General features: G+C 44.8%; 1 protein-coding gene across 2 annotated transcripts in view; it reads right to left on the bottom strand.

Moving 5' to 3' along the window:
- Positions 1-26,735, bottom strand: part of DYNC2H1 (dynein cytoplasmic 2 heavy chain 1) — a 1,541,159-nt gene that overhangs the window by 1,249,713 nt on the left and 264,711 nt on the right. For both annotated transcript variants that reach the window (XM_069202358.1, XM_069202357.1), the window contains exons 22-24: positions 25,606-25,811; positions 20,627-20,782; positions 20,426-20,540 (exon numbers count right to left, since the gene is read on the bottom strand). In XM_069202358.1, coding sequence (XP_069058459.1) covers positions 20,426-20,540; positions 20,627-20,782; positions 25,606-25,811 — 477 coding nt within the window. The remainder of the gene's footprint in view (positions 1-20,425; positions 20,541-20,626; positions 20,783-25,605; positions 25,812-26,735) is intronic.

The raw sequence follows: 26,735 nt of genomic DNA on the forward strand, positions 1-26,735 counted from the left end.
GATAGGAATTGCTTTTATGAACTTTTGATTGCAAGTATTAACACAGAAAATATTCTAGTAAATAATTTAGATAAAACAGTAACTCAATTGTCCATAATTATTTATCATCAGAAAACCTTAAAACTGAGTGACTTCTAAAATCCTAAAGTTGAGTGTTGTGTACAGCACAACAAAAAAATCTGCAATCCTGTATGAAGTTAAAAATGGATAAACCTAAAAGCAAAAGCTATGCGTCTGATTCACAAATAATTAGTAAAGTCATGAATCTTAGTCCAACTACTATACATTGTGCACATTGACTATGCTGAAAATTCACAGAATCCAACTAGAAGTTTAGGAAAATACATTTCAGAAGTATTTTTAGTCTACTATGCATACTACAACTGACTGCATGAAGGGCAACTAACCCATAGGATGAGGGTAATGTGGAAAACAACATTAGAACGGTTTTCTACCTTCACAACAGCATTTTCTCCTGGGGAAATCCCATCTCCTATACCCCATAATATATGGGATTGTACAACTTCCATATCCACTGCAGGAAAGGACATGCACAATCTTTGAAAGTAACTACCAGCAGCTATGTTAGTGGGTGTTAACAGATATTTAGCCAGAAAACACCAAGGATTTCCCCGTTTCCACTCCCTAGTGAAAGATGTACTCAGAGAAATAGTGCGCAAAACTGGCAGGTTATATGCAGGAGAAAATAAGACCTGTGAACAAATTGGCCCAGATTCTGTGACTCAAGATCATTGATTTCCTACCGTACATCACGGCAACTTAATTTGTGCAAGCACTGTAGTGACTCAGAAATTGAGTTTTCAAAATTAGTTCTTGCGAATTAACATACTATTTCAGCATCCACATGAATGTCCACGTTATGGCCTTTCCTGTAGCAAATTACCCACTTTGTTTACTACTTTATCATTTTATTTTAAAACTTGGATATGAATGGCCTTTGCAGTAAGGGTGTACATTTAGAATCTTTTCTTGATGGTTTATGCAGGTGACTTCTATGGTTCCTGGCATGGAGTAGTTATAGCTTTATAATTTTGTCACAAATTCTCCAGGTAGATTAAATAGTGTTTGGACCCACAATTTAAAATCTTCTACAATGAACTGTAAACATTGCCTGCTTTTCAAAACACACACAACTATGCATTTACTCACTAGAGGAAGCACTTAACTATGTGAACATTGGGGATATGTGTAGGACTTGTAAATGACCAATAGTATATCTTTTAATTACTAATCATCTGAAGTGAAGAAAAGCACTGAAAAAGTATGATGTAAACCTCACATGCTATTCTAGTAGCAGCACCAAAGCCAGAAAGCTTACTCACCAAAATACCTTTGCAAGAGCTTCAAACATTCTTAGCAGTGGCTTTCACAAATTACACACTGACGAGCTGGAGAATTCTGCAACCTAGCACGAGCCTTGCCTCTCCCTTTTGAAATCTGGGTTGTGCTGCAAAGCTCCCTTAACAGATGGCAACTGTTTTAAAGACATTCCTGAATCTCCATGACAGTCTGGAAGAGGGTAGTCCAGACTGTCAAACAATTTAACAGTCTAGCTTGTCTCTTTTCAACAATGTGAATATAAACAGGGCATTCCTTTTCAGTAAGTCCTTTTGTGTTTTTACAGCAGGTGCTGTGATCAAACACCTGAAGCCTAAAACAATTTCTCTCTACTCTGCTGATATTTTGTGCCATTGTACTATCACATTCTAGGATGACTTCTCTGGTTATCAATGTGAAAACTGAAGATTCTCAAGCAACCTGGTGGGGTTGTTGTCCATATCAGGAAGCATGCTAAAAGAGTGTATCAGTGACAACAGCAAAATTAACATTTTCCACAACCACTAGAAAAGAGAATCTGCCACATTTTCAATAGCCAATGCTTTTACTGTACTAATTCACTAAATGTAGTTATTACTGGAAACATTGGTCCAAGGTATTTCTAGGAGGCTGGCTCAGTTTATGGTGTACACCTATGGAGTGGCACCCTATACTGAGTCCAGGCAATCCTTAGTGATAGTGTTTAGGTGTCCAGATAGCAAAAGCTCTCTAGTAGTAGCTGTGGTGAGCAGCTAAAGCTTATCTAGGAGGAGTGTAAAGCACTTGCAAAACCACAATAGTCAGTCAGTAACCAATCACAAGAAAGAACCACACTAGGTGTTGCAAATATATAAGTTTCTTTATAACAACACTAACATTATTCTAACATTGGTATAACTCCATGTGGAGATATCAATACACAAAAATATACACTTAGCAATAATCAGGAAAAGAATAAAACTACATGGGGCATTATGGCAGGGCAAACCATATACTAAGAAAGTGGTATAAGAATGGAGGTGCCCAACCAAAGTAAGAATGTTGGGATCCCAGGGGCTGGGGGAAGTAGGAAATTACCAGAGGTAAGTACTAGGAATCCCACAGACACCCGGGTGCAGAGTTGTAATTTAGTTGGGTGCCCCATAGGCTAACACAGGACTGTCGAGTTGGATTTTTATGAATTCAGGACCCTTCCCAGTGGACCCAGAGGAAACCAGTTGGCACAAAGGAGGATAGAAAATGCCCCCACCCACGGGTACCCAGAAGACCAGAGGACCTACACCAGAGAGTCCAGGTGCATAGGGGTGAAGTGGCATCGGAAACCCTTGTTGGAGTCTATGGAAGCCTGGTTTGCCCAGCTGCTGTGGCAACCTGTGGACCAGGTCAGTGGAACCCAAAGGTGGATTCCGGACAAGAGGAACCTGAAAAAGAAGGGGACGGTGTCCAGACCATTATGAGATGTGCAGGTGGTGCAGGTAGGCAATGCCCACCCTCTTGGAGGTGAAGTTTCGCCACGACAGTGAAAGAAGAAGTCCAGCTGCGGAGTTCAGGGAGAAGCTAGAGATCCTTGGAGTCACCCACGAGCTGTCCCAAGTCAGTCGCCAGGTTGAAGGAGGATCAGTGGCAAGAAGGACCACCAACAAGCCTTGGCAAATGCAAATCATGGTTGCAAGGACGTTTGCAAATTTTGGAGGACCAGCAAGGTCCTGGTGACTCGACCCTGGGTGGGGAGTCTGGGCAGGCCTTCAGCAGGAAGGAAAGCCAGCCGGTTTTGGAGGAGCCCCCATGAGAGACCCACTGGCAGCAGGCAAAGGGAGTCACATTGAGTCCTTAGCAGCACAACAAACAGGAGTCGCAGGAGCTGCAGAGGGGGAGCGGAATCTGGAGTTGCAGACTGCTGGAGGCTGGGGCTTCTTGGAGCTCAAAGATCTTCTTGGAGGAAGAGCCAACAAGCCTTGGCAGGATCAACAGTCACAGTGCACAGAGGCTCTGTTCCAGTGGCTGCAGCAAGGGTCTACCGCCTCCCAAGTTGGTAGGAAGACAAGGTGGACCCAGAGAGGACCACAGAACCACCACCTGTGAGCAGAGCCTTTACGTGGTCCATGGGACAGCAGGATCCTCCAGATGGTCGTCGTTGTCTTGAGGTGCCTACAGGTGCAGGGGAAAGACTCCTTCACTCCAAGGGAGATTCCATCTTGCTTCTTGGATGCAGGCACAGTCCTTGTGACCCTGGAGGAGGCACAGCCACAGATGTTGCAGAAATCTTGCAGGAGCTGGAGAAACAATGTTGCAGTGGGAGCCCTCCCAACTGGATACAGTCTTGTTTCAGTTCCAAAAGCAGACCAGGAGAGGTTCCGGAAGCCAGGAGCAGAAAATGTCTTGCAGCGAGCTCCTTGAATAGTCTTGCTCGATGAATCTGAGGAACCACCCTCAGGGGAGCACTTAAGTAACCCTAAAAGGGAGTTGGTCACTCTCTGAAGTGACCCACCTAGCAGAGGGGGTCAGGGATATCAACTACCTGGCCTAACCAGTCAGATGCTCCCAGGGTCCTCTACACATCTTATTTTGAAGATGACAGAATCACCCGGCCACCTGGCAGAGATCTGTGCAGCTCCCTAGGGGAGGAGTTGGACAGGGGGGTGGTCACTCCCCTGTCCTTTGTGTGGTTTTGCACCAGAATGGGAACTGGGGGTTTGTGAACTGGTGCAAACCAGGTTTTGCAAGGCGGGAACCAAATGTGCCCTTCAAATTAGTCTGGTGGTGCTCCAAGGCCACCCCACCCCAGCCCAGAGACCCCTATTTCAAAGGACCACCTCTCCCTTGCAGGACATCCTTTGTTCTGCCTTCCTCTGCTTGAGCTAAGTTCATCAGCAGGAGGGCAGAACAGTGTCTGGAGTTGGCAGCAGTTTGGGCCGCAGCAAGACCCCGTAATGCTGCACAGGCAGAACTGAGGGATCCTCTAAGGACCCTCCAGAGTACAGGGGGTCATGCAACTAGCCCTGAAATCTGTGTAGTTGCATGACTCCAACAGCTTTGATACCAAACATGCCTGGGTTCGGAGAAGCCATTATGAAGTTGGACCACTCATGTTGACCAGTGTCCACTACATACCTCAAGATGACTTGCCTGCACTAACAAAGCCCAGAGAATGGAGTCTGGGGTTTGTAGGGGTACCCTGCTGATGCAGGAGTACCCTCACACTTAGGGATATGCACCCTCCCTTTGGGCTGAAGGGCCTACCAGAGGGGTGACTTACAGTGCTTAAGTGCATTGACAGCGATATATGGTAAGCCCTATATCGCACAGGCTGCAATGGCAGGACTGCAGACACAGTTTGCATGTGCTCCCATGGGTGGCATAATACATGCTGCAGCCCATGGGAGACCCCTGGTGTACCAATGCCCTGGGTATCTAAGTACCATATACTAAGGACTTACATGGGTGCACCAGTATATCCCAATTGTGGAGTGCAAAGGTTTACCAGCAACCAAATTTAGAGGAGAGAGCACAGGCACTGGGGTCCTGGGTAATAGGATCCCAGTGCACTATAGTCTAAACACACTGACACCAGGCAAAAAGTGGGGGTAACTCTGTCAGAAAGATGCTACCTTCCTACAGTATTCAAGCAGGGATTTTAAAAGAGAGTATTTACATCAATAAGCTACAAAAGCTTTTTCCCACTTAACTGTATTTTGTAGGTTAATCCACCCCTTCATCGCTACCTGCCAATATCCAGTCAAATTATCAATACATTTTCAGTTAATCGAGCTAATAAATTACATTTATTGTAATATAACAATGCAAATCTGTGCAGCCTTCATTTCTATTCTAGGTGTATCAATCAATCAACTCCCCATTCATCTAAAGGTAAACATTGCACTTTGCAAAGCTCCCATAAAAATGATTTCACTATGCATTTAAGGTTCCAATTGTTTCTGCATGAGACCGTATTCATATATAGCACTCTATAGGTATTGATAACAAGTTACTTACCTTCTGTAACACATTATCTGGTACAGAAATATTTAGCTGCAGATTCCTTACCTTTGAATTTCCTAGCGTCAAACTGGATCTGGAAGATTTTTACAGGCGCAATACCCCTGTGCACCATAGGGTGGCTTTGTTCAGTTCCGTGTGTCGTTGTCAGAGTTGTTTGTGCCGAAAGTGACGTCCAGTCACCTATATAGGTGCCACCCAGACACACGGACGTCAGTTACTTTTCATGACTTTCCACTTCAGGAGCACAGAGCCATGAAGTGCACTAATGAATGTGTGTTCAAACTAGGGCCCTGAAAGGGATCATCCCTAACTCTAGAGATCTGTCTGCAGAGCAGGGAGGCATGGGTGTAAAGAATGTACAGGTAGATATTGTCTCTACCAGATAATGCGTTAATGAGAAGGTAAGTATTTTGTTCATCTGATAGACATTCCTCCATGCAGATTTCTTACCTTTAAATAGAAACCCACACCATACCATCCTGGCGGTGGGCTGCAGAGAAATTTCTATACTAGGAAGTCCTGCAGGACCGAACAGGCAAAATGTCTGTCCCTATGGACCTGACTGTCTAGGCAGTAGTGAGTGGCAAACGTGTGCAAGGACACCCATGTTGCTACCTGGCAGATATATAGGACCGGGACTCCACAAGCCCATGCCATGCTAGCAGTGTTTCCCCTGGTGGAATGGCTGCTTTTTAGCCAAGGCATAGCAGATCTTAATACAGGGAACGACCCAGTATGAAATGGTTCGCTTCTGTACTTCCGAACCTTTCTTAGCTGCAACATAACCCACAAAGAGTTCGGTCGTCGACCTGGAACTCTTTTGTGAGGTGAAAGTAGAGCAACAATGATCTTTTTTGGTCCAGACGGTGGAGTTGCTCCTCTTCTTTAGAGTGATGTTGAGAAGCGTAAAAGGTGGACAGGGTGATAGATTGCCCCAAATGAAATGGGGTCACTGCTTTCTGGAGGAAAGAGGCCCTGGTGCAAATCACTACTTTGTCAGGGAACACAGTAAGATAGGGAGGCTCAGATGATTAAGCCTGCAGCTCCCTCACCCTCCATGCAGATGTTACTGTCACTAGGAAGGCTGTCTTCACGGTAAGCAGCCAGAGGGGACAGTTGTGCAGCAGCTCGAAAGAAGCACACATGAGGTATATGTGTGAACTATATTAAGATCCCACTGAGGCATGATGAAGGGCATCAGGGAAACATATGTACAAGCGCTTTGAAAAACCTATTCACAACAGGGGACTTAAATAAAGAGGGTTGGTCAGGCAGTCACAGAGCAGACAGATAACCCTTAAAAGTGCCCAGAGCAGAGCCCTGCTGGGCAAGGGTAAGAATGAAAAGCAGAATATCAGAAAGAGAGGCAGAAAGAGGATCAATAGACTTTTCTGTACAATATGATGAAAATGTTGCCAACGGCAGGCGTATACTCTTTTGGTGGAGGGACGCCTGGCTGCCAAAATAACGTTACAGACTTCGTGAGGTATGTCAAAAGCTATCAATTGTTACCGTTCAATCTCCACGCAAGGAAGCGGAGAGTTGACAGGTTCGGGTGGAATACCCTCTCCTGTTGCTGTGACAAAAGATCCCCCTGAAGGGGCAGCCTGTTCAGAGGATCGATGCTCATTTTCAGAAGCTCGGGATACCAGACTCTCAGTGCCCAGTCCAGAGCGACAAGAATGACTTGGGCCTGGTAATTCCTGATCTTCTTGAGAACTCTGGGCAGAAGCAGTATGGGCTGAAAGGTATACCGGAGTATGAGCTCCACTCGAGACGGAAAGCGTATCCGAGCTATCACCACCTTGGAAACTCCAACGTGCAAAACGATGGGCATTGCGCATTCTCTTTGGAGGTGAACAGATCTAACCAAGGGTCGCCCCACTGCTAAAAGAGTCCTTGTGCTAACTCATAATAGAGGCGCCACTACTGATCCGCTAGGCATCGACGGCTGAGTTTGTCCGCCCTGGCGTTCATTGGCATGTGTTGAACCACCAGGGTTATACCCTGCTGTTCCAGTCATGTCCAGAGACGTAGGGCCTCTTTACAAAGCGTCCATGGCCCTACTCCGACCTGCTTGTTGCAGTACCACATGGAAGTGGTCTTGTCCATTAACACCTGCACCAATTTCCCCTTGACAGAGGGAAGTAATGCTTTCAATGCTAGCCTGATCGAACAAAGCTCCAGCAAGTTGAGGTGGAGTCCAGATTCTGGCAGAGACCCGAGTCCTCTGATCTCCACCTCTCCCAGATGGCCACCCTATCCCTGGAGCAACACATCTATCACTACTGTCTGATTGGGTTGGGGAAGAGAGAGGAGTCTGCCTCTGACCCAATCACGGTTCGTCAACCACCACTGCAGGTCGTTTGTGGTTCCCTCCGAGATCTGGACCATGTCGGAGAGATTTCCCTGATGCTGCGCCCACTGGAACTTCAAGTCCCACAAAAGAGCCCGCATATATCATCTTGCAAGATTCACCAGCAGGATGCAGGAGGCCATGAGGCCCAACACCCTCAGAGTCATTCTCACCGAATACGAGGCTGCAACATCAGTATCAGAGCCCAAAAATCCTGGACTCGCTGCTCAGGAGGATAAGCCTGAACCTGCACTGTGTCCAGAACAGCTGAGATAAAAGGAAGCGTTTGAGAAGAAGTCAGGTGTGAATTTGGTACATTGATAGTGAACCCCAGCGAACGCAGAAGGTCCACCATAATCTGAAGGTGGGAGACGACAGCCTAGGGAGGGCCCATCTTCAACAGCCAGTCGTCAAGATAAGGGTAGACTGACATCCCTAATCTCCACAGATGAGCTGCAACCACCGCCATCACCTTGCTGAACACCCGAGTGGCGCTGGTAAGACCATAGGGGAGCAAGGTGAACTCAAAGTGCTATGCCTCTGGGCAGGCAAGTTGGGGATGTGGAAATATGCATCCTGTAAGTCCAGCGCTACCAGCCAGTCTCCTTGGTCTAGGGCAGACAAGACCTGAGCCAAAGTGAGCATCTTGAATATCTCCTTTCTGAGGAAGAGACTGATGGTTCAGAGGTCTAAAATAGGGCAAAGACCCTTGTTCTTTTTGGGAGTCAGAAAGTAGCAGGAATAACAGCCACTGCCTGCTTCTGATACCAGAACCCTCTCTATAGCTCCCTTGGCCAACAGAGCTGTAACTTCCTTGTGGAGCAAAGCCATTTGATCCTCTGCCAGCCATTCTTGTGTTGGCGGAATAGGAAGGGGAAGACTGAAAAGGGAGAGAGTTACATCTGTGGATGATCTTCAAGACCCGTTTGTCTGATGTGATGGACTGCCAACTAAGGAGATGATATTGGATTCTCCCTGTAACTGGGCACCCTTGGTCTTGCAGAACCAAATTAAGAGGCCTTAGAGATTGCAGCTGCCGAGGGGTTGGTGGTGGATGACCTCTGGCAACCAGACCCACAGGGTTGGAATGTACTGCAGCCACGTCCTTGCACAGCTTGGGGAACTTGAGAAGGACAGTGTCTGGCATAGGGCTAGCACGGTGGCACACCCCTTCCGTGGCCATAAAACGGGTGAAAGGCAGACTGGGGATGAGGGGTCACTGTGAAGCCCAAGGGCTTGGCCGTAGCTGACGAGTTCTTGAAACATTCCAGCACCGAGTCTGCCTTCTCTCCGATGAGATGAGTCCTGTCGAAGGGCATGTCCATGAGGTTGGCCTGGACATCCCCTGAAAAGCCAGATGTTCTCAGCCTGGCATGATGTCTGAGAGCCACCGTCAATGAAACAGCTTGCCTAGCAGTCAGTCGTGTCCAAATCACACCTGATGGTTAACTTTGCTGCATCCCTCCCGTCTTTCACTGCTTGGGAGAGTATAACCTGGGCCTCCTCCAGGACCTGTGGCAGCACTTACGCAACTGTATACCACAGGGCATGGGAATAATGGCCCAAAAGGCATGTGGTGTTCACAAACCACAATGCTAGGCTGGTGGAAGAAAATATTTTCTTGCCTAAGGTATCCAACGTTTTGGATTCCCTCTCTGGGGGAGCAACAGGAAACGCTCCATAGGAAGTTGAGGCTTAGACTACCAAGCTCTCTGGGGTGGGGTGTTGATTGAGGAAACTAGGATCACCCAGGGCAGGGTGAAGGTGGTGGACCACTGTCCTGTTCACTGGAGCCCCTGTGCTGGGCTTGGACCAAGTTCCCAGAAGGACATCAGTCAGTACTTCACTGAAGGGCAATAGGGGTTTGAAAGAAGAAGTCCCAGGCTGAAGAACTTCCGTCAAGATGTTAGTCTTAACAGACAGAGAGGGACGTTTGAGGTCAAGGACCTCCGCTGCCCTCTTCACCACACAGGATGCTCCCTCATCCATAGCCATTGTGGGGGGAGAGTAAGCCAGTATCTGGAGAGGTGTCCAGTCTACTGTCCTTTCCTAGTTCCTCATACCAGTCCAAAGATGTTGGGGTATCTAACTGGTATTCTAAAGGGTCCAGTGACCCCTTCCACTCTTCCTCCATGCCTGGCTGATCCAGAAAAAAACCTAGAGCCAAAGGGCTCTGTTGTCGCCAGAATCGGCGTTGATATACGCTGTTCTGACTCTGAGTTGTCATGATGAGAATGGGGCCAGCGCCACCGGGAGCATCGGCATCATGGCCGGCGCTGGAGCAGCTCACATTGGCATGACTGCCGTAGGTCCGGATCCATGATTGGATCCACGAGACCCCCAATGGAGCTGAGCCCAGAGTCGTCAGTGCGGAACCTGATAGGGCCTCCTCTGACCCAATGGGCCTGAAGGGACTCCAGAGGGGTCAGCCCACTTAAATACGTGGCACATGGCCTCGTAAAAGTCTTTGGGGGTTGCTAGAGTTCAGAGAAACAGGGGGTGGAGATTTGGGGCTGCGGGGTGGGCCGCGAAGTCAGACCTTGCAACCGCTTTGCAGAACCGTACTTGGAATGCTGAAGTTCCAAAATCATTGCGTTGGCCGACGGACAAGGAGAAGTCAAACTTCTTTCTCTTCTAGTGCCGCTTCCCCGAATGTTCGGAGGACTTTTTGAGTGGGAAGAAGAGGACTTGGGGCTCCTGAGGCGGTCTGGTGACCTTCTTCTCGATCAGGACCAAGACCTCCTAGAAGTTGCGCTAACCAGCATCAACTGCTAGGCCTTAAGCAGCTCTAGGGACAGCTCTCTCAAAGATTTCGGCGTCATGGCCTGTCAGTCTGATCACAATTTCAGGTCGCTATTGAGACACCATAAGCACACAATGTGTGGGTCAGTTACCGACATGGTGCGGTGGGAGGCACCACACGGATTAAACCCTACCTTTCAAGATCACATTTCTCGACGCACGTGAAAACATATTCTACAAAATGTAAAAAAAAGCCTGTCAAAAAGAAACAGCGGGTAGCTCTTCTCCGGATGAGCGGTAACTGGCTCGGAAAGAAAAGAACGGACTTCCACGCACCTGGTTGGCGCCTATATAGGTGACCGCAACCTCACTTCCGGTGCTGACGATGCTAACGATGCCGTGCGGAACCAAATAAAGCCACCGACAGTGCGTAGGGGTACTGCTCATGCAAAAATCTTCCATATCCAGTCTGACGCCCGGGAAACTGAAAGGGAAGGAAACTGCAACTAGAAGTCTATATCAGGTATTAATATTAGTCGTAGAAGCAGCAACAACAGTTGTAGCAGTAATGGTAGAAAAGTTGTTGCAACAGCAGTAGTGACAATCTGCTGAATCAGACTTGGGGTCTTGGTGGAGAAGACTCCAAAGCTCTACCATGATGTAGCTCCTTAATGAGCAAATATAAAAGATCTGATTGCCTTTCCAAATGACATATCTTGAATATGTGTATAACCCTGTGTTCCAGCATTAGCCCATCAAAAGCAAGTCTACTCGCACACTTAAACACATTAGACAAAAGAAGGCTTTTCTTTGATGCACCAAAATATTTAACAATCTTATGCATAGCATGAGAAAAGCTTTGAACCCCGCCTTACAAAATCCATGAACACACTACCTTCAAAGGAAGCACTGAAACCTCCATGCCTGTGCCCACTGCATCTCCTGGAGCCAGCGCAGATACCACTGGAGCAAAGATACTAAATAGTATGTTTCAAAATCTGAGGCCCATAGACCACCATCTGAGGTCAGGTAAATTATTTTAGTCAAATATACTCATCAACGACCCATACGTCATATCAAATCCACTCATGTGGTATTCAAGTCTTGGAATTTACTTACAGGGATGATCACCTTAAGAGTTGAAAAATAATACAGTAGGCGAGGTAACAGTACCATTTTAGCTATTGCTGTTCTTCCGATGACTGAGATAGGGAGAGTTTTCCAAAAGGCAACACTGGCACTAAGAGCTGCAACAGCTGCACGCATGTTACCCTCAAGGAGTTTGGGATGATTTCAATAAATCCTACCCTTTAGATATTTTTTTCGAGGTCTGTTCCCAAAGCATTCCATGTGTGTCTGATGTATCGTTAGGAGAGGCCCTAAAAAGGAACAAACTGGCCTTTCACTAGTTTGTGAGTCTCCAAAGTCACTAAGGAGTTGTACTTCCTTTTCCGGGTCTACCCGTCTGACCGTGACAAAAAGCAGCTGCGCTTAACCGGCGCGGAAGGAAAAGAACTGACGTACGCGCGTCGGGGTTGTGCCTATATAGAAGACCGTGACGTCACAGACGGCTGCAACGACGCTGACGACGTCACGCGGAGCCGGACGACGCACGCAGATCCGAACGACGCCAACCGACGGCGCATGCAGGGTACTGCTCAGCAGAAAAATTACGGATTCGAAGCTGACGCCAGGTAATTCTAAGGTAAGGAATCTGCAGCTAGAAGTCTCTATCAGATATGACAATTGCGGCATATGTACATATCCCTGTGCTATAGCAAACAATGAGGACAGCCCTGTCTGGTGCCCCTTTCTACTGAATATTGTTTGGAGATCATCCACCCTTTTCAGACTCTCATGGTGAGTGTAGAGTATAAAAGTCAAGTCTAATTAAGGAGTCCCTGTCCCAAACCAATTCTTGTCATTACGGCATGGAGGAAGTCCCACTCGAGGATATCAGTAGCCTTTTTAATGTCTACTGACCCCCCCAACTTGTACGTCCAGAACGTTCACCAAGATAGCCAATATACTCCGAATGTTCAAAGTCGTATTACTGTTTGGGATAAACCCTGTTTGATTAGTGTGGATAAGATTTTTCATGTAGGGGAGGAGTCTCTTGGCCAAAATACCACTGAGGATCTTACAAATGGCATTCAACAATGATAGCAATTTGTATGCTGTCACGTTTTTGGTGGGTCTCCCTGGTTTAAGTGCTTTTAGCACTTCTCTTATCGACCTCAGGAAGAAGTGTGCATCCCATGCTTCACGGTACAGGGTGGCCAGTAAGAGAGCAAGCGTCTCGATATATGTCTCAATATAAGTCGCTTATCATCCGACTGGGAAGACATCTGTACATGGAACCTTACCCTGGACCATTCTCTTTACCTCTGCCCTAATCTCTTTCACTGATATTTCCACTCCAAGCTCCTCTGCTTCCTTTGGGTTAATGGGTAGCCCCACCAGGAAGAGTCTTATACTGCCCTCCCTGTTTGTCTGATTGCTAGAGTATAGTGTGGCATAGTAATCGACAAAAGGCCAGGTTTATATGATCTTGTGTGTGGACTTTGCCTCCCTGAGCCGAGTCTATTTCTAGAATCTGTGAGTCCCTTTTAGATGTATTGGACAACTATGTTAGCAGAGTTTCAAGCTTACCCTGTTCTGCGTGTACAAGGGTCATATATTCTTTGTAATTAGAGCAGCAGAGGAGTTTAAGGTTCCCCGCTAATGCTTCTTAAGCATTGAATAATGCCATTTATATCTCTGGCTCCTCGGGCCTGTCCGTTCTAGAATCTCAGAGTTGTTTCGTGGGTAGTGATCTACATCAGTAGAATGTGACGGACTCCCACAACTCTGAGATGCATTGACCCCATATAACCACTTTGAACGACACCCATCCTGTGAGTACAGAGGAGGTTGTATCATTATTGTAGGTAAGGTATTTTCAGATCTTTTCTCCTATGGTTTCTCTGAATATGGGATCATCTAAGCTATCAATTTTGAGTTTCCAGCTTGGAATAAAGATAGCTTTTTATCCCAGGATATAGCCAGGAGAAGTGGGGTACACTGTGAGATGGTTCTTGTTAGGTATTCTATGTCAGATACTGGTTCTAGAATACATGGTGGGCATAGGAATGTATCAAGGCAGTCATGGAAGGAAGGAAAATATAAGCAGTCCCTATACAAGGAGTTGGCCAATCACCATGAATCAGTGAGTCCCCAGTTTTCTTGCTAGGTGGAGAATTTCCTCGCTAGGCGAGTGATAGGAGAGTCTGAGTATTAGATACACAGTTTACGTCTCCTCCAGAGAAGACCAATTGGGCCATAAATGGGGCAAGTGTGTGAGAAGTGGTATGGAGGAACTTTCCCTGATCTAGGTTAGGGATGTAGACATTTACAACTGTGCGGTCCCTGCCTGCTAAGAGACGACTAAGGATAGTGTATCGTCCCTCCCCATCGATTTTGTCCTGGTGTGTCTGAAACAGCTTTACCCAGATTAATGTCGGACTTGAAATGCTGAGTATTCTGTGAATATGGTGTGGCCCCTCCTTCGTTTGCCCCTTTACAGGTATTTAAGTAAGTTGCTTGCAACCCCTTCCGTTTCAAGCAGGCCTGGACTTTATATCTTTTAGCCATGTTGTTGAGTCCTCAGACATTCCAGGATATTACTTTGTATGTGTTATGCCTCTCTGCCAATTGCATAACCTCTCCTTCTTGGGAGTCGCCGTTCCTGTCCCTCAGTCTACACGGCCACCCATTTCTCATCAAGTTTACATGACATTTGGAGCAATGACGACCACACTTACAAGAAATATAAATCCCAACCTTCTTTTCCCAGGAGAGAAAAGTAACATCCTCCCATCCAAACCTTATTAGGTAACCCTACATACCAGCAGGTGAAAGTGGCTACTTACTAAGTGGTGGTGGTAGTCCTGCTAAGCTGAGCGTTCACAGTTGTACCACTTACCATCTGGCTATGTTAGCAAGTTGAAATTGTCTATAGGGTCGTCACAGTCCCCAGCAAAGCTATGAAGTGTTTGTGTTATATCAACATTGCAAGGTGCCCCGCCTCCCCCACATCAAGTCACTGCGCACCCATCAACAAGAGGGTCTGGAGCTCTCATCCAAGATCATCTGCCTTCTTCAGAGTGATGTGAGGGGAGCTAGTGTTCCAGTGCAAGACCAGTGTAGCATCCATATCTCACTATCTAGGCCTGAATCAGTGACTTCGGCCAGTTCCCGGTCTGTGTTGGGGCTCTCTTGGAATCAGAGGTGGTGAGTTTCGCTGTTGTCTCCGCTGTACTGTGGCAGTCTTTGTGCATGTCGGGGGTGGGTGCAGGAATGAGGGCGAGTGCAACTCTGGGCCTCGCTCAGGGGCCATGTCTCCATCCTGTACAATAATTTGCTTGGATCAGAGAAGAATCCATCCCATTGATCGGTGATTAAGTGGAGCATGATATGGTAGAGCACAGCATATTTAAGACAGTGTACGAAGTTGCTTCTTGGCTTCTATGAATGATGCTCTCTGTTTTTGCACTGTTAGAGTGAAGTTGGGGAAGACCATCACCTTACTGTTCTCAATGTGATGTTCTGTAAGTTCTAAGGCTTGCTCTAGGATAAGATCTCGGTTCCTGTGGTGTAGAAGCCTTTCCATCACTGGATGGGGAGGTGCCTCAAGGGGAGGAGGGCGTGTTGGGACTCTGTGCTCTTGTTTCGGGGCAAAGAAAGGAGACAGCCCCTTAGAGGCCACTGTATCTCCAATTCCAATCCAAAAGGAGCTGGAGAGGGATTCTATTTCAAGGATGCCCTCCACTTGAAAAGCCGAACTGAGAGCAAAGCCCTTAATACTTATCACACACAATATATTTCAAAAGGCAACCCCTATCGAATGACTTTTCTTGCTAAGGGAGGGTCATCACACTCTACAACATATTCAGAGGCTAGCCCTGTGCCTTTTACTCACCAACTTTCTCGCTTTCTCATCATTGGCAACTTTCCTATAACCCCAGACTGAAACCAGTAGTGCTGCTTGTGTGTACGTCTGTGAGGTCACTCACACACTCATCTTCCTTAGGTCCTCATATCGAAGAAATTACTATACTATCTTCCTTACCAGAAATTTATACAGACTAAAATTAGTTAAATTTGGCATCTAGCATATGTCTTTATTACATATTTTTTGTAAGGAGGATAGCATAGTCTTTTCTTTCTCTAAGAGGACCCAAGGAGGCTGATGTGTGTGTTTGACCTCACAGAAGTACACACAGGCAGCACTACTAGATTTGGGCTGGGTGTTGGTTCCTCTGGTTTTATAGGAAAGTTGCCAATGATGAGAAAGTGAGCTAGTTGGTGAGTAACTGCCAACAGGCTTATGGTGGTCGCTTGCTTGAGACACTTCCTATATATATTTTTTTTCACAAAATCCTTATGCACTGTATTGATGTGGTTGTCCTCAGTCACTAGTTCTGGAAAAAGTATCACACAAAGGCACAGGGTTAGCCTCTGACAATGTATTAGAGAGTGACCCTCTCCTAACAGGAAAAGTCATGTACTAGGGGTTGTCTTTTAAAATATATATTTAAATTTTGTTTGATAAGGGCTTTGCTGTCAGTATGGTCACTCAAAGTCTGAGCCAGGTCTATAAGTCACCAAGACGCTACCATTAGTTCTCTCCGGTAAGCCCACTACTTGTATGTTATTCCTTCAGGCCCTTCCCTCTGCGTCTTCTGTTCTGTGCTCCAGCAGCCCAGAGTCTATCCATCACACTGGCCATTCAGGTCCCTGGTTACGGAGAATTTATCTTTCAGTACCTGCTCATTTTTCACAATTCGACTGGTTAAGCTTTCGCTGGCCATCTCGGAATATAGTTAAATCAGCCACTACTGCGCCTATCTTAAGTATCCCTGATGGCCAGAAGTATGGAGTCAAATTTGTCGGGTTGAGCACGGGGTTGTTCTCTCACCAACCACGACACCTCCGCCCTCATGAAACATCTCAATTTCCAACTACAAACTGATGCAAAAACTACCCTGAGAGGCACAGTTGTATACAGATCCCCTGGGCCCCAAGCAGCCTTTTGCCCAAACTGAACAAAAGACAATCTGCACACCACACCCGCCTCAGCCAAACCAGGGCTCTAAAAATCAAGATAGGTTGGAATGTCCTGATTCTGCTCAGTACCATCTACATTATACATGAAAATGCAAATAGTTGTTGTTATGTCCAGCTTGAGCAACACTGCATCTAAAAATGTGTAACTGTTTAAAAAACTTCAATTAATATAACATAGTGCACTAGGTGTTCAAGAATTACATAGAGATCCACCAGAGAAAACTTTTAAACAAATACAAAATTATCAGAAAATTACACCTTGAAGCACACTCCACTTGTGTGACAGTTTGTAGCCTGCTGAGTGCATCTACCAAACACTGCTCTCTGCAAATCATGAGTTGCATTTGGGGATATCACCACTGCTATGTCCTCTGCTTCAATACACAAAGAGGGGGCAGGGGCACAGATGAATTCCCTGGACCTCTCACCATAACTTTGTAACACACAAAAAACAGGATTTCAGGTATTCTTCATACCCGGAGGAAAGACCCTTCTGGGAAAAGCAAGGTCCTCACCCACATTGAGATGTGGCATGCTTCATCATCGGGCTCTCCCACACTGGATGCCAATGAGTCCAAAGTGGACTACTATCACTCTGAGTGTGGGAGTGAGGGTGTTTTTGTATTAAATTAATACTGGTGGAGTACATACGCCACCCAAACAAGAGAACTGAAAGGAAGATTAAAACTACCTAAGGTTATCCAAACTCATTGATTTATTCAAGGATGCCCAGATAGGAGTAAAAGAGAAAACAGAGGGATGGTCAACATGTTTTGGCTGTCCAAAAATTCCCGTTGGGTCAGCGGCCTTCTTCAAGACCTACCGCCTATGGTCTATTAAGCAAACAAAACCTAACATTTAGAGGCCATGTCCCTATCCTCCTACTGTCCACAACCAAATATAGTGGTATTGTCTTAGCACTCAAAATAAAAATAATGGATAACACAACTACTTCAGTAATCAATGCTCTGTAAAAAGCAATAGACAAGAAGTAAAAAATAAACATTGACAAACAATATATAGCACACTGCATTAACATACATGCCACTACCACACTTTATTTGGTTATAGGGATAGCATTAACATACATGCCACTACCACACTTTATTTGGTTATAGGGATAGAAGATGTTTAAATGGGGTACCTACATCTGTGAGCTCTGTCTATAATGACGGTAAAAGACAGCATTTCTAGTTAGATGGTTATGGAGACCCACTCGAGCCCTCATGCGTGAGATAAAATCACAGTTTTGTAATTTCAGGGTAGTTTATTGTAATAGGACTGACAGGCTTTGTATAACTCTTGTTGACGCCATTAACATCACAGCTTTCAAATGGTACATTCTCGCATAAAGGTGGGCTATTTTGTAATCAGAAGGCCATTGTATAATGGTGGACAAGTTCATATGAATATTGTTATCCGGGGTATGTCTGCGCAATGGACGTGATCTCACACACCTTAGACCTTGATTTTCAAAATGGGAGCCGGTGAAGAGTATCAATAACGGAGGTGGGAACACCCTTGGTAGAATGAATAGCGTCCAGCTCTTGGAGTAGTAAGTGGGGGTCCCAGGCCTTTTAGTGTGCTTAGAGCAGGTCTGGGCCTTATTGTTATTATTGTTACTCCTCTTAGAACCCTCATGACCACCTGGCCAAAGTTCCTAGAGCCAGACTGACAAAAATAGGAGGCAGATCCTTCTCTCTCCTGGGCCCTTTAGCCTGGAATAGAGTTCCCACAGGGTTACACCAAATTGAAAGTGAGAGGCCTTTCAGAAACCAGCAATGGCTTTTAACCCTCTAATTTCATCAGCATCTGCTCCCTTAGTCCCCGTTGTAGTGCCAAGACACGTCTTGGAGTAGCTGTGCGCTCTAGAAATTCTGTTATTCATTACTCATGCATTCATTTATTATTTTTATCCAGCTTTACCTGTCTGAATATTAAAAATCGTATATATGTTGACCATCATTTAATATAACCGGTGACCACATGCAACTAGACACTTTTGGGTACAAGACTGTTATTAGGACTGGGTGGGGCAGTATGAATGGTAACAGACTCACTTATGCTGAGCATTAGAGTGGGTGATCATACTCAACAAAGTGACTTTAGGCACAGTACCAGCATCATGGCTCAATACATCGTAGATTTTTTACTAGGAGAAAATAAATATTTTACATGACAGTCGAGTAGCGTGGATGGTAAACTAGAGACCTGACATGTCTTGTAGAGTGTGAGTAGAGAGCAACGCTCCCTTAAGTTCCTTGGGTTAGGAACTGTTCCTGACCTAGCCAGATAAGACACATTCTTATTATAATATATGGCATGCTTTACACAAGCGTGTGAAGGCATCACTGTGTACAGCACTGCAAATGAGTGTTTGATATCACATTGTTTGAAGTAGTTGAGCTCACTGGGTTAATGGCTACTGTTACATTAGAGCCATTTGTATTGTTGCTAGGAAAAGCCTGCATGCAAATTAAAGGCCTTCTCGGGAGATACACAAGTGTTTAACATCCACCACGCAACAGAAGAGGCATGTATGTTAATGCAGTGTTCATTTGCCACTGTTTTGTCTCACGTACTCTTTTTCACTACTATGTTTATTTTTTACATTTCATTTCATTTTCTTTTTTTTTCTTTTGATCTCAGAAATTGTTGTGCAGGAGCAATTATCTGACATTTTTATTTTGAGTGCTAAGACAATACTATTATATTTGGTAGTGGACAGTAGGAGAACAATAATATTACCTCTTAGTGTTAAGTTTTGTATGCATAATAGACCAGAGACTCTAGACCCTGAAGAAGGCCACTGATTCTAAAGGGCATTTTAGGATGGCAGTACCATGTTGACCAGTATGGGATGATAGAATCGTTTAATCCCAACTACTCATCCCTTTGTTGTTTCTTTTAATCCTATCAGCGTATCCTTGAAATAAATCAATGAGTTTGGATAGCCTAAGGTAGTTTTAATCTTCCTTTTGCATCTCTGGTTTGGGTGGAGTATATACTCCACCAGTATCAGTTTCATACAAAACAAAAACCCTCTGTTTCCCCACACTCAGTTTGGTACTAGCCCATTTGGACTCATTTTAGTTCAAGGTGTGGGAAGCCTGGTAATGAAGAATGGCACATCTCAATATGAGTGAGGGCCTTGCTTTTCCCAAAGGGATATCTCCTCAAGTTATGATGAATAGCTGAAAACCTTTTTTTGTTTTCTACGATGTCCAATGATACAACATCAGTAGTTCTTCAAGGGGCAACTGAGGGTGAACCTAAGGGCAATTTCTTAGAGGAGGGATCAAGTGATATGGGAATGTGAATAAATTAAGCGTGCCAATTCTACCAATGTGACTGCATTTTTTTTGTATAACTTTGCAAATAAAACAATAAATGAATACAATAGATGAGGCTGGATGGAAATGGTGGAACTGGAGTTGGGCAAGTGCTGCCTTTGAGAGGAGTATTTCCTTCACGTTCTGACATGATAGAAACTAACAATTTGGATGATCTTTGGGTAGTGAAGAAGCTCCTCACCCAAGATATGTCAATTGACATTTCTTTAGACATAAATTGATAGGATAAACATCTACAAACTCCACAAACTTTGGAAGCATTTAATTATGCAGAAAATAAATGTCTAGATATTGTGCTGGTTCAGGAAAGAAAAGTGAAGGCTTGTTACAACTGTGTTGTAGCTGAATTCATATAGAACTTACAACACCTGAGGAGGCATTGAAGTGCTATCCCTTCCAAATTGAGTTTTGATGTTTAAATGGTTTGCAATTGCATTTCTGGTTGCAAACAACTGACCAGTTAGTGATTCTGTTCAGTGACCTCAAAGGAGGTGCTTAGTGATTCTGTTCAGTAACTTGTAGAACTTACTTTGTATTTATCAACTTCTTTCTGCAGCTTCACAGACATGGTATTATGCTCTTCTATCTTTCTCAGCTTTTCATGCCAAGTCATCAGGAACTCCTCGAAAATATATGCCTTAGATCTGTGGAAAATCATATTCAATTTACTAATAGTGCAAAATGTGGAACTAAGACATGATAATGAAATTAGCAATTGTAAACGTCAAACCTGAAAGTGATCCAGTCTTCATTAGCTTTTTCCTGGAAACCATGATAGAACTCTTCATATAGAGACCAGATCTCTGTGCAGCTCTCAAGATCTCGACGTATGTCGTCTGCCAGGGAGAAATCAGGGACGTCCAAGTCGAAATGTTGGCAGTCCTCACTAAATCATAAGGAGGTTTCTAAATTGTGGTTGTGCAAAGCACTCTCAACAGTTACATGTGCAAAATACTTAATGAGCAATTTAGCAAGTTATTCATGCCATGGGACAACACTCTAGAATATAAACTACACCAGGCACTTTTTTTGGTCAATTGCTATCAGATTAATAGCAGATAAAAATTTACTAACTTGCAAGCAGTGAAACACTACTTATTAACAAGCACTGACAAAGTCAATAGTTTTAAGATTTGATACAGAAAAGTGCTAATGTGTTAATAAGCTGTGTACTTGCTTAAAGAGTATAAATATTCATTTGATATTGCTGTTTATCGCTTTTTTCCATGCACACCTGAAGACTGAGGAGAATCAATGGTATAGCAGCAGCAATTGAACAAAGCAGATTATTGAGCCAGAAGATCACTATCTACCTTTAATTTCTATTTATCTAAGTCTTCTATATATAACACATGGCTTGTCACAGAAAAGACAAACCTGGAGATTAGGCCCTGATTCCAAGTTTGTAGGTGTTGTCTGATTCCTGTTGGCATAGGGGGTTGGAATTCCGAGTTGAGAGGCATTTACAACATCTGGTAATTACTGGGTGCATTAAGTACCTCACCCTCCATTAAATTTTATCAGAGATCCTGCTGATTTAATGGGGAAAAACAATACTAAGACTAGCGGATTCTGATGTTGTAATAAACAAAATCCACACTATTCACCAAAAGTCTGAAAAGGAGCTACTTATTGCAAAAAATAAATTCCAAACTCCAGGGTATCGGATTTTATTGGTTGTCCTAAATTGCACTTACTGTCCTGACCAACTTGGAATCATGTCCTAAGTATCATCTATGGTTTTAGAATCGAAAATTCAGTGAGATCTTTGTGTTCAAATCCTCCTTATCCATGTCTCTAAAGATGTGTATATTAGAAGTTGTTATGGTACGTGAGCATAAAGAACTACGTAAAGTATTAAGATTGCAGCTTGTCTGGAAATGGGCAGGTTAAACTAGCTAAATGTCTCAATTAGTCTTCAATACCGCTTTACCTATGTCTCATGATAAAATGTAATCATATCGTGAAAGAAAAGGCAGGCCAGGATAATTGTCACAATGAGAGTTCAGCTGCATGCACATGGGGTTACTGACTCTCCAGAAGAGTATTCTAGCTTTAGTTACAATTCTACAGTGTTGCTTGCTATCTTCCAATCGCATGTCCATCAGATTTGCCTGGGCACCCCTAGAGAAACCAAACACATTTATGCATTTTGCTGAAACATGACTAAAGTGCCCACGGACCTGGCAACAGAGTCAACCATCCTGGCCAATCTTTGATTGCCTTAGAGTGCATGATGCCACACTAGTCATAGGATCTAGAGTTGTGCTTGAGGAATTGACACTGAGGGTTTGATGCTAGCCACAACAGTAGATATACTCAGCAGCCAAAGATCAACATCAGTTTCAGAAAGGTGTGACGATGCTTGAAGCATAACTGTAGGAAGCTGGCTCTTCATATAGTGGACAAAAATGAAGTACACTGTGCAAGGAGTCCAAGCAATCCCCAGAGGTATCACAGAAGCACAAATGACATCCCATATTCTCTTTTTTGGGGTAGTGTGGTCGAGCAGTTAGGCATATCAGAGGGTAGTGCTAAGCATGTAAGGCACACACTCATGCATTAAGGGAGACACACACTCAATAAGGAAATCCAACACCAATTTATAAAAATAACACATACTTTTATATAAAATTTGATGCCAAGATCACCGGAGTCAAGTGAGTACTTTTGAGTTATGAAGTTTTAGAGTTTTTGGATATAGACAGAGCATTTTTCAGAAAGCTGCAATGCAATCATTTGGAGGAAAACAAAGACAGCAATCCAGGTAGAGTACGACTTATGCAACAAAATCTTCTGGATTTAAGGGGGTCTTGGGGCATGGTCCAAGCTCGGGGAGCTCTGGTGCGTCCGGGAGCAGAGGTGTTACAACGCAAGGGGTCCCCATTCAAGTCTATGTAAATCAGTCTTGTTATAAAGTCGCTGAAGAGATGGACTGGAAGGACAGACCAAGGGAACCCACAGGGGTGCTCCACCCTTGAGGTCCTCGGGCACGTGGGCACACCGTAAGTCCACTCCTTTCAGGCTGTAGGGCGCAAGTGCAGTGGGGTCTTCTGGCGTCGGGTCCAGCACTGGAGTTCCTCGAGGTTGCAGGGGGAACCTGCAGAAACAGTATGCAAACAACGTGGCGAAGTACACAGTAGGGGATCACAGGGTGGGCTTCGCTTCTGGAGGGTCTGGGGAGCAGGCTGATAATGCTGGCCCACTTCAACACGGGCTAGGTGGCTTTTGTGCAGTGGTGATGTATGGCGTCGGATTTTAAGCAGTCCTGGTCCTCTCAGTTCTTTCTTGGGTGCCTGCGGGTGCCATTAGGCTGCTCCTCCACTCCAAGGGAGTTCTTCGCTACGATATGCGGAGCACTGGCAGCTCTCTCAGTTTGTTGGAGGCTGCAGCGGCAGGGCAGGTCACTTGCTCCACGGGGGTCAAATGCTGTAGGCAGGCCAGCAGGGTTGGTGCTAAGTCAGACATGCACGGTTCTGGGGTTCAGGATGTTTCTTGTCCATTTCTCCTATTGTGTCCAGCAAAGATCTGGGCATCTGGTATCGGGAGGTCCCCTAAATGCTCAATTTAAGTGAAGGGTAGTAGCCAATGGGCTTGGGGGCATCACTACACCCCCTAGATGACCACTTCCTGTGGGGAGTGGGCATCACCCTGACCAGAGTCCCTATATTCCACCACATGCATGATGGTGCAATTTCCTAAGTGGTGTCCACTTCAGGCCGGTCACCATAGGGTTGTTCCCAGTTTGGAAGTGTGACACACCTGCATACCTAATTTCCTCCCCTGTCCAGGTGCCAGATGGGCCCTGGGGGCAGGGGGGTTGGCATCTTCCTCTGAGGAAGGCCAGATCTGCATACCAAAGGCCATGAGATTCTGTGAAGCTCCTGCCTTGGAATGCAGGTCATCCTGTGGAAGGGGGGCGAGGGGGTAGGTAACTCCCCAGCCCAGAAATACTTTTTTTTCTGACCTCTCGAGACTGGAGGCTGTCCCCCTGGGAGGTCAGATTCTAGTCTATTGGTGGCAGTCTGGCCAAAACCAGTCAGTGAGCTCACCAGTAGTTGGTAGGTAAGGTGCCCTCTGGGGCATGTGTTAATAAATCCATCAATGTAATCAGTGAGGGTTTATTAATATGAGATGCTTGTTACTAAACATCCCTGGGTTCAGGGAAGTCGTCATGTAGCTGGGTAACTCGTATTGACCAGTGTCCACAACATGTATTTAAAATGGCTTCCCTGCACACTTACTATGTCTAAGAATCGACAAAGACATAGTAGGGGCATATTTGCTCATACATATATGCCGTCACTTGTAATGTGATGCACCCTGCCTTAGGGCTGCAGGCATGCCGTAGGGGTGTCTTACAGATATTACAAGGAGTGTTTTAGGTACATGGCACACAAGTGCGAGCCATGTTGTGTTTTCAATTTTGGGAGCACCTTGTCACACAGCCTGCAATGGCAGTCAACATAAGGTTGGTGCTGGGTCCCTCAGAGTTGCACAAGTTGTGCTGCAGCTCTAAGGGGCCCTCTTCAGTACCCATTCCCAAGGTACCAGGGGTACTGTTTGCTAAGGACTTACAGGAGGGCTGAAGGGCCTGGTCACTTGGGGATCAAGTGACCAGGTGTCTTGTTGTGGGGAAGGAACACTGGCACTGGGGACCTGGTTAGCAGGAACCCAGTGCACTCCAGTCAAAGTTGCATCTAAAAACCAGGAAAACGTAGGGGCGGGGGGACTGCAACCAGAACCCAGCTCCATATACTAACACTTTTTGATTCAACTTTGTCCTAACTGCACACTCCAAAAAAGTTGGGATTTGAAGCATTTAGGGCCTGAAGTTTTAAATGGCTGTACCCAATCTGTCTGTGGTGAAATGGATTAATACTTAAGAGCTGTAGTCAGTAAAAACTCCAAAAAAGTAGCTTTCTATTGGTGACAAAAGAAACGGATATCAAAACGGAGGTTGGGCTCTTATAAGGCTCTGTGATGTCATTGCTGGAGGAGAGTCTAGAGACGTGATGACATCTGTTGGCAGAGTGGAGTCTTTACAAGGTTTCTGGATTCAGTTTGCCGAATGGGAGGATGCAGAGGCGAGAAACCTACAGACAGAAGTTTCAGTCAGAAGTTACTGTACCAATTATAAATAAAGAAACACAACAATATTCACGCAAAATATTTGCCTGGAGTTTTCTGTCTAGCCTCTCAATACACGTACCCTGAATCTGCTAATGTTTTGAAACCAAGCTCCAATTCAAATATGAGGTTGGTATACCTTACAGGCACCAAGATGAACAAGCCCATAACTGATACTACACCACCTGCCCTTCTAGCACGTTAATTTCTCCAAAGCCACACTGGTCAGAACAGCACAGCCTTCAAGGTCATTTTTTCTAAAAGTACATTTCTTCCGGAAATGCCAGCATAGTGCTTCTGATATTTTACATTGTATCGCAACATACATGAGAGGAGGACACTTTTAAGGTCATAGAGAAACTGTTGATTTTGCCATGCAAGAGAAAAACACCAATATTCATAGTGTTGAGCAGTGAAACAAAAGTAAGCACGACCATCCCCATTTCACTAAGAATACTAGTTCACTTAGGTCATTAAATAAATACAGTTAAATATCCTTTTTGCAATTCGGGGGTGTACACAGCTTACTAAATATTCCATGCTCGTAATTTATTTGAGAAGTAGGGGTTATTAACATACAGGAGTTTTTTCTTTGTTTCTTCGAGCTCATCAAACTCCATTTTCTTTTCTTTTACAGACTGAGCGCTTTTCTCCATCGCATCCTCCTGTCCAGTTTCAATTATGTCATCACTAGGTTTAAACTGGTCCCAACGGGCCTTAAATTTTTCTACTTGCTGAAGGTACATCTGGACTCGAGACACCACATTTGCTTTCATTATGTTAATCTGTAACAGAATACGTTTAAAAGTACAAAGTAAAAAACATGACACCATTGTTAACTGCACAAATCAATTATGAACTTAAAGACAGGACTCTAGGCTAACATGTTTTTGTTAAAGTGAATACATGAGAAACCTGCCCAAAAAGTGATTTGAAAGATGGATGACAAGATCTATCGAAAACACACGCAAGACTGTTTAAAAAGAATTTCCTATGACATGTATAAGACAGCATAAAAATGGCTTCAGGACATGATGTTATTTCTACTCCAGGTTTATGACTTCAAGCCACTAAAAATGATACAATCTACAAAAGTTACTTCTAAGCATATTGCTTATCTCAAACTCACCACTTATCTTTTTGTTATGCATGGTCACGTGACCAACACAACACAGTATAATGCCTTCACCTCAAATAAAAATAGACCAGTGAAAAAGGCTGGCCACAAATAGCACTGAGGGCCTGATTACAACTTTGGAGGAGGTGTTAATCCATCCCAAATGTGACGGATATACCACCAGCCGTATTACGAGTTCCATAGGATATAATGGACTCGTAATACGGCTGGTGGTATATCCGTCACTTTACCGTCACTTTTGGGACGGATTAACACCTCCTCCAAAGTTGTAATCAGGCCCTGAGTGTTAAAAATAGACACCCACTAATCAAGAGTACTGGATTCAGTTAACCTGACTGCAATACCCCCTTCTTTACTCTTCACAAGAACTAGGAATATGTACCAAAGCAGTTTATATCACGCCCATTTGCACATATCAGTTCGATACAAAAAAACAGAAGACAGCAAAAGGCCAAAACCACAGATTGGTAGCCACACAGAAAAAATTGACTGGAAACACCAATGAATATCCAAACATCTCAGGATCTGGTCATAATGGAATAGTACTTTGGGATGCACTCCTGTGAAGTCA

The sequence above is a fragment of the Pleurodeles waltl genome, chromosome 8 (assembly GCF_031143425.1).
Source record: "Pleurodeles waltl isolate 20211129_DDA chromosome 8, aPleWal1.hap1.20221129, whole genome shotgun sequence".
NCBI lineage: Eukaryota > Metazoa > Chordata > Amphibia > Caudata > Salamandridae > Pleurodeles > Pleurodeles waltl.